Raw genomic sequence first — 8,300 nt, 5'->3', positions numbered from 1 at the left:
AGACAGGCAAGGAGATCCAACCAGTCCATTTTAAAGGAGATCAGTCCTCGGTGTTCTTTGGAAGGACTGATGCTAAAGCTGAAACTCCAGTACTTTGGCCACCTCATGCAAAGGGTTGACTCATTGGAAAAGACTCTGATGCTGGGAGGGGTTGGGGGCAGGAGGACAAGGGGACGACAGAGGATGAGATGGCTAGATGGCATCACCGACTCGATTGAAGTAAGTTTGAGTGAACTCCAGGAGTTGGTGATGGACAGGGAGGCCTGGTGTGCTCCAATTTATGGGGTCGCAAAAAGTTGGACGCAACTGAGGGACTGAACTGAACTGAGTCTTACTAACAAATGAAAGAAAAGGGAAACAAAGCAAAACCCAGGCACTTACTATTGGGCATTTTAGCAAACTCTGCATCCCTGTTTCTCTTCTTCCAAGAGATAAGTGAGTCCATGACTGGGGTCCAGCTTGTGTTGCTGCCCAGAGCGCTGGTCTGGAGACTGGAGAGGTAGCATTGGGCCTGCCTCACGCTCCTCTTTCATGAGCTGAGCAGTCAGGTGGGGACAAGGGGCTTCAGGCTTGGAGGCCACACCTCCTCATGCCGATGGTGCTCCACAGACCTGGTCACTGCTTACCTCTTCAGAGACCGACCTTCAGGGAAGGTGTTTCCATTGCTTATTCCTGTGCAGACTGGCAACAGGGCGCCACGGTCAGGTTCAGACTAGGTCAAGGCAGGAGGTCAACTCTCCACTTCCTTGGCATCTGGCACCTCAAGTGAGTGCATACTATGCCCCTCGGGAGGGGAAAGGGGTGAGGGGCGGGGGTCTTGGCATAGGCGACTAGAAGCCCACTCACCCCGATAATCCTTCCAACCCTCCTGCCTCTGGGGAGAGGCAGCGCCTAGTGTGCATGCCGGGTTTGTGCAGAGGGCGCATGCTCCGTGATCTTCCTGCCCTTTGACCTTCCCACCGCCGGGTCCGGGGCTTCCACCAGAACTTGCTGCTGCCACCAAAGCCTTGGGGGCTCAAACCCTTCTGGGGTTCACGCATCTCATTCCTTCCATGACTCAAAGAAAGTAATTTCAAAGTTCCCCTTGAGCCAATCTTGGAATGAATGCCACCACCCCGTGACCTCCATTTGATTATTAGAATCTGTTGATTTAAACTGAGGAAATACCTTGAACCCTATCCTCTCTTCTCCATTTGTGCTGCTATTTCACCAACTGATGCTGCCAACCCCCTGCCACCACCATCGTCCTCTCTTGTCCCTCTTGCTGTGAACTCACCGACTGACCTCTGGCTCAAGAATCCTTGTGCTCCTGTTTCCATGTCATCCCCTCAACTGCCAAAACATCTTTCAAAATATAGACCTGCAACTCACAGATACAGAAAACAAACTGGTGGTCTTGGAGGGTGGGGACAATATGGGAGAAGAGGGGAGGAGATGAGAGGCACAATACAAACTAATGTGTGTAAGATGGGCTCAAGGATGCATTGTACAACACGGGGATATAGCCAATATTTTGTAATAATTGTAAATGGAAAATGACTTAAAATTATATTTTTAAAAACTGTTTTAAAAGAAACAAAATACAGACCTGCAATGATTTCACGATCCCCTTGGGAGAAACTTCCAGTGACTCCCTATCACCTTAATGGTCAAGTCCAAATATGGTTAACATGGTATGCCAGGCTCTGCCTGCATTTCTGCCTCGTCACCCACCATCTGCCCTCAGTCACTCTGTGCTCTAGGTCCTCAATGTTTCCTCTCCATTTCCACCACTCAACCTGCTCTTTCCCATGACATTTGATGCAAGTCAGGTTCCCCAAGAGGTGGAGAGACTGGCATGTAGGAGGTTTATTAGGAGTGCTCCAAGTCCAACAAGGGAGAGAAAATAATAAGGCAGTATTGGACAGGAGGAAGAGTCAAGCTGCACTGAAGTCTCACCAGAACCAGATGGGGTGGCCCTTCAAAACTATCCAAAGTTGGAGCGTGGACCCGCAGGCTTGTTCCCGGGTCTCTCAGTCATTGGAAGCCAACCACCGGGGATGACCTTGGGCAAAGTGGTTCTCTGTTCTCCTCAGCTGAGGCAGCTCCCGAAAGTGACTTACCACTGAGGCTTGCCTGACAACTGACAGCTGAAGACTGTCTGCCAAGTCATTAAAATAATAACTTAACCCTTTTGGTAAAAAAAAAAAATGCTGTTCTTACTGATGGCTGTGGTGTCCATTCTAAAGGCAGGGAGAGTAAATTCCATTACGACCAGCTTAACCACAATTCCAAGTCTTTCCTACAAGTCAGGACTTAAGGCTAACCCCCTCACTCTACAGATGGGGAAACTGAGGCCTGGAGATACTCTCAGACCATCAGCTACCACAGTAGCACAGTCTTGTAATAAATAGCTGATATTCGAATGTTGATACTAGGTTGTACCAGATGCTTTACATGCCTTATCTAATTGACTATTCATGAAAATTCTATGAGGAGCTACCAGTATTATCTCCATTTGACATATGTAGATACAGGCTTAACACAACCAGCTGGGTAATGTGTCCAGGATTACACAGCTGCTAAGTGGGGGACCTAGTATGTGAACCCATGTCACTCTGACTCTGGAGCCTTAACTAGTAACCACTAAGATGCATTACCTTCTTTTAGTGCAGCAAGTCACCATCCTGAGCCTTGTGAGATTCTGAGGAGTGTGTGTGAGTGGCTGCTCTTTTGAAGAATGGATACACCACTACCACATAAAGCACAACATTTATTTTCTGTTTTCAGGCTAAGAGGATAAGCGCACATGCTTCTAGATAGAAAATAAGTTTCTTATCAACTAAATAAACCAAAGAACGTGGTGCTCGTTTTCAGCTTCGATGTGTATTCCATGCCAGTTCCTCTGGACCTGGTGGCCTTGCTCCTATCACAGCTCTGATGTCTCTCCAGCTGACACCTATGGGTCCCATCAAGAAAGGTGTGCACCTGAGTGTCTTTCAGCAAATATGGAGGACTCTCCTTCTGCCCTCCTCAAACTCCCAGGTCTGAACAGGAGCAGCCCAACAAGATGGTCCCAGTTAGGTTAATAAAAGACCTTCCCTCAGATTTGTTCTTGTTGCTGAGTTGCTAAGTTGTATCTGACTCTTGCGACCCCATGGACTGTGTAGCCCACCAGGCTCCTCTGTCTATGGAATTTCCCAGGCAAGACTACTGGAGTGGGTTGCCATTCCCTTCTCCAGGGTATCTTCCTGACCCAAGGATGAAACCCTCGTCTCCTGCATTAGCAGGTGGATTCTTTACCACTTAACTACTGCGTAAGCCCCACCCTTAGATATGAGATACCACCAGAATCTATCCATCTTCCTCTTCTGCTTCATTAAAATGAAATCTACTTAAGTGAGAAGACTGATCTGTAAGGATTTCCCAATGTAGAAATGGTGTTAAATTACAATAGTATGAGGTGATCCAAGAAACTTGTGTCAGAAAATGTGGATTATTGTGTTTAATAAACATGCATCGTATTCCTACCGAACACCAGGCCCTAGGCCGGATGCTGGAGGTCTCTGTGAGTTTGCCTTTGAGTACAGGTATTTTCAGATGTTAGAGTGGATAAGGATCATGTAGGAAACTTGTTAACAATGCACATTCCTGAACCCACCCCCAGAGTTTCTGATTATTAGATGGGGCTGAGGTTTAGGAATCTGCATTTAAACTAGTTCCCAAGTAATTCTATAGCAGGTGGTTTTCATCTGTATCTTGAGAAACCCTGAGTTAGTAGACAGTTCTGACCAGGTGTTTAAGTCAACCTCAGGACTGCAGGAGATTGGAAGATACAAAGTGTAGGGTAAAGAGGGTAATGGGCATCATTTCAGAGGGAAGTAGAGGCAAGGAATTGGGTACTGGCAGGAAAAAAAAAAAAAACAGGAAGAAGGGAGAAATTCGGATCTCTTGATGAAGGCACCAAGTTAATCCTCAGCAGCTGGTGTAGTAGAAAGAGGCCTGGAAATAGGAGGTGGCAGACGTGGATGCAAATAGGCTAAAGAGTTCCATTAACTGTGAGCCAGAGGTTCTGGACATAAAAGAAGGGAATGAAGGAAAGGAGGGAGTGAGGGAAGTAGCAAGGCAGGAGAGGGAGGGAGAGAAGAGGAAGAAACAGAAAGAGGAAGGCCCTGAACCTAGGGGGAGCTTATAGTCCTGTGGTTCTGACTATGTGGCCATGGGCAAGTCATTTGAGAGCTCCCCGAAGGGGTGGGGGCGGGGCAGCTGTATGTGGCTCTTTAAAATTAGGCTAGACCTCTGGAAGTAAGGAGAAATAGAGGTAGTATATGCAAAGGCTGTTTTGTACAAAGAATTGCTAAATGATGCTCATTACAAATTGATTCTGGCTCAGAGTTAGGCCCACTGCAAGCATGGATGTGATCATGTCTGGTTCAGCTCCTGAAGTGACTTCCCTCATCTTTGCCACACCTGACCACCAAACTCACAGGAGTTTGGTGAGACGTTTTCCCTTTTTCTTCTCTGCTCTGAGCTAACTTGGATATGGCTTTGTGCAGGCCTGGGCATGAGATTCCTTTCAGCACGCCCACCTCCAGCTGTTCTCCTTGACCCCAGAACCCTTCCACCTTCTCCCCAAAAAGGGCCAGCTGTTGTCCCAGAAGCCACCTGCCTCCTCCTTGGCCTATGAGTCACTAGTTGGGGGCCAGAGGCTTCACTGGAGGATTCCGAGGACCAAAGCAACTGGCTGGAGGCCCTTGGGGAAGGAGAGGAGACAGGGCAGACATTAAAATGAAATCAATTTTCTATAAAAATTTTTTAATTAAAATTGTAATTCTTATTCCGTGCAGAAGAGTCTAAGAACAACTTTGCTCCAAGTGCCAGGCGAAATGCTCAGCAGCTCTCCCAAAGCCAGGGAGGGGAAGGGAGGTGAGAGCAGAGAAGAGATTCGGTAACTGGTTCTTTCTACTTTTAGGGATACAAAGCAAAAGGAGAAAGGCCAGGGAGCTGGTAATGGATATTCTTGGTGACTCCCCAAGCTGAGGCTCCTGGGGCAGGGGGCTGAGCTTCTTGGGGGCCCTGAAGCTGGAATTTTTGTACTTTCCTTTGTTCTATAAAATTATGCCACCTCTCACTCCCTTTTTCCCCCTTGCAGCCCCCCCCTCTCTCCCCCCGGCCACCAGCCATGAAACTTCAGCCAGAACCACCCACGCATTGGCCTGGGGGCCACCCGGGCAGACAGAGGAATCAGAAAGCAGGGAGAAAGAGAGAGGGAGAGGGAGAGACTGGGGACAGTAGAAATCTCCAGATGGAGACTGAGTGGAAGAAGGGAGAGAGACAGTCTGGAGAAGGGATGGAACAGGGCAGAAACAAGAGGGTGGAGACAGAGCCCACCAGAGGAGAGAGGTCCTTAGAGGGAAAGACAAAGATACAAATCAGGGAGGAGGGAAAAGAGGGTAGGAAGAAAGGACAGGGAGGGAAAAACAGGTAGCAAAGCTGAGGGGTGTGTAGCGACTCAGAAACAAAAGTCTAGGGTTTGCGGCTGCTCTGAGCCCCGGAAAAAAAAAAAAAAATACCGTGAGCTCACAGCGAGGGTCCAAAGCATAGAGAGCAACTCACACTCAGCTCAGGAACTCCACCGCCCCGCCCTGTGCCGTCGCCTCATTTCAGATGCCTCAAACTTGAGGTTTAGGTGCAGTACGCTCACGGTGGCCCGAGGGGCCTCACTTGGGCAATTTCCCCAAGAGAACTGTGACCCCCCACCCCGCCCCCCAGAGGTTCTGACGCCATATGAAGAGAGGGCTAGGGTTAGGAGAGTGTGTCCCAGGGTACCATCCCCAGGCCTCCTAGCTCTCCCAGATTTCTGACTGCAAAATCTACATGGGTCACCATTGTGTTAGTGTAGTGGGATGGGGTGAGGGTGGGGGTGGTGGAGAGATCTCTGCAAGAATTAATACCTATTTTATTCTCTTGCTCCTTCAAAGTTTCTCTTTTACCGCCAAGCGACTTCTTGACAGTCAGAAGAAAGGCAAATCTTTCCTCTTCGGGACCCTGTGATTGCACAAATCCAACATACTGCTGCCAGGGAGATGCGGCTGGAAAACTCTAGAAGCTGGAAGCGTTTTCATTAGGCAGGAACTCCAGGGTGTCCAGAGACAAATTCCTAAATAAACCTGGAAACATCAAAGTGGGAGACGGAGGAGAGAGGGACTGAAGGTTGGATACAATTGGGACAGAGGGCTGGAGAGTGAGACCCTCATGGAAGCCGAACATCGTGGCAGGCTCCTCTGTCTGAAAACCTTGTCCCAGGCGCTCAGGGTACCAGCTGTAGGGCCCGGCACCCGCGGGGCAGCCACCCTCTGCCTCAGACTTATCACTTGCTGAGTCTTTTCTCTCTCTCTTTTTTTTTTTTTAATCCTTCAAATACAAGACAAAAACACACCTCATTTATCATCATAGATATATATATTTCACTCTCACCACATAAATACAAAACATCCAAATATCCAAAACATTCAAAACAGTTAGTAGTCAGGATTCAGTAACACCTACCCACGTGTGAATCGTTCATTATTTTATTCACTATTTGCCTAAAAAAAAAGAAAGAAAAAGGAAAAAAAAAAAAAAGAAAGAAAGAAAAAAGGAAAACGGGGGAAAGCTTCCGACGTAAATAATTTACAATAAAATTACTATTTTTAAAATGCTCTGCGCTCACTTCGGATGGACGAATACATTCTTAGACGCTGCAGCACCCGCCGTCTGGGTCTGTGGTTTTGGTCAGAATATGCGTGGCCGTGGCCATGGGGATGGGCGTCGTTGCGGGGGAAGGCGTGAGGCCGCGACCGAGTGGAGGTCTGGGTTTCTCACTTGGAACCGTGGAAACTCTGTTTCTGTTGTTGTTTTATAGGGAAGGAGGTGGGAAAGGATGCTTTTCCTAACCACGCAGGGAACTGATCCGGATACGGAGACTACCGACAGAGGAGGCCGGGTCGCCCTGTCCGCGGCTGCCATTCGGACGTTTCCAGAGTGCTGAAGGGTTTTGTGAATCCGGGGGGTGGGGGAGAGGGATGGGCACTGATTTGTTTCCAAACCTAGCATTGCTGCCCGGAGCCACGGATCCGGGAGACGGTGGGGAGGAGCGGCCGGGAGCTGCCCTACTCTCTCCCGGAGGAGCGTGATGCCGTCGGTTATCTCCCGCAGCAGCCTCGGAGAAGATCCTGAATTTTCTATCATTCGCGGCATAGGCATTTCTTTTGCTTTTTTCCCTTTTCAATTCCTGTTTAAAGTCGTAACACCCGAATCTTTAATTTTGCATTGCCTTGGATGCATTTTCTATCCTGAATTTTCATACCGCTTTCTAACTCCATCGTTATGAGTTTTTTAAAAACTGCTTCCACTCCACTCGGTTCTGTATGGTAATTACTCTCCTTTTATTGCTGATTAGACTAAACGTATTACCACAGTCGCCTATCATGATGTTTGGTTTATTGTCTCCTGGGATCGGGGTTGGTGGTGATGGGAGTTTTTCTAAAAGGGGAGAAGATTCGGCACGATTTGTCCAGCCAGGAAGCTGAGTGTGCGGCGGCTCTCCCGAAATATCCGCAAAGTGGGGTCCAGCGGCTTCCAAAAGCCCTGGTTTCTCTGGCGAGAGGAAGGAGCCTCCTCCTTTTTGGTCTAACGAAACCTGTCAGCCTTTTCAGCTGGGGTCTGCGTGCAGCTTCCCTTTTTCAAATATTCATAAGCATAATGAACGGCAGCAGCGGCTCAATCTAAAGCAGATGTCCTGTGCTTTGGACTTAGAACCAGTCTTTCCCTCCAGGGCCAGGCACTGGTTGGGGCATCAGGTTGGTTCCCCCCTCCCCCCAATTCTTTGGATTCTCCTGGATGCAGAAGGAAGTTGGCGCCGGAGGGTGGGTGTGGGACGACACAGAGGAGGGGGCGGAGGGGGGGAGAGTAGCCCAAATGGCAGAAACTGGTGCGGAAGGAGAGCTGTCAGAGGCCTCTTGGGAGCCGGGTGCCCAGCTCAGGAGCCCCGGCGTCTAATGCGCGTGAGTCCATAAATATCACCACAATAGATACTATAAATATAAATACAGGGAAACACTTCAAATCAGTCCAGCGCTTTTTTCTCCGCCCCTTCTTTATTGTTGGTCCGGGAGTAAGGTTCGAAGGCCGAGGAGCTCAGGTATCGGGCGGAGAGTTCTTGTAAATTCCCGGCCAGCGAACCGGCCATTGTCAACGGGGCGGAGGAAAGACGGCTGGCGACGGAGCCGAGCAGCGAGGGCACGGGCAGGCTGAAGAGGCCGTGGCCGGCGGCCGGTGCG

General features: G+C 49.1%; 1 protein-coding gene across 1 annotated transcript in view; it reads right to left on the bottom strand.

Annotated features, from left to right (window-relative positions):
- Positions 1–8,086: 8,086 nt before the first annotated feature.
- The window catches only part of VAX1 (ventral anterior homeobox 1), a 4,387-nt gene continuing 4,173 nt past the window's right edge, over positions 8,087–8,300 (bottom strand). Inside the window, exon 4 of the mRNA XM_010859586.1 lies at positions 8,087–8,297. Coding sequence (XP_010857888.1) covers positions 8,087–8,297 — 211 coding nt within the window. The remainder of the gene's footprint in view (positions 8,298–8,300) is intronic.

Source organism: Bison bison, unplaced genomic scaffold, assembly GCF_000754665.1.
Source record: "Bison bison bison isolate TAMUID 2011002044 unplaced genomic scaffold, Bison_UMD1.0 scf7180017864456, whole genome shotgun sequence".
Lineage (NCBI taxonomy): Eukaryota > Metazoa > Chordata > Mammalia > Artiodactyla > Bovidae > Bison > Bison bison.
The sequence above is the reverse complement of the archived record's forward strand: the minus strand, read 5'-3'. Positions and strand labels throughout refer to the sequence as shown.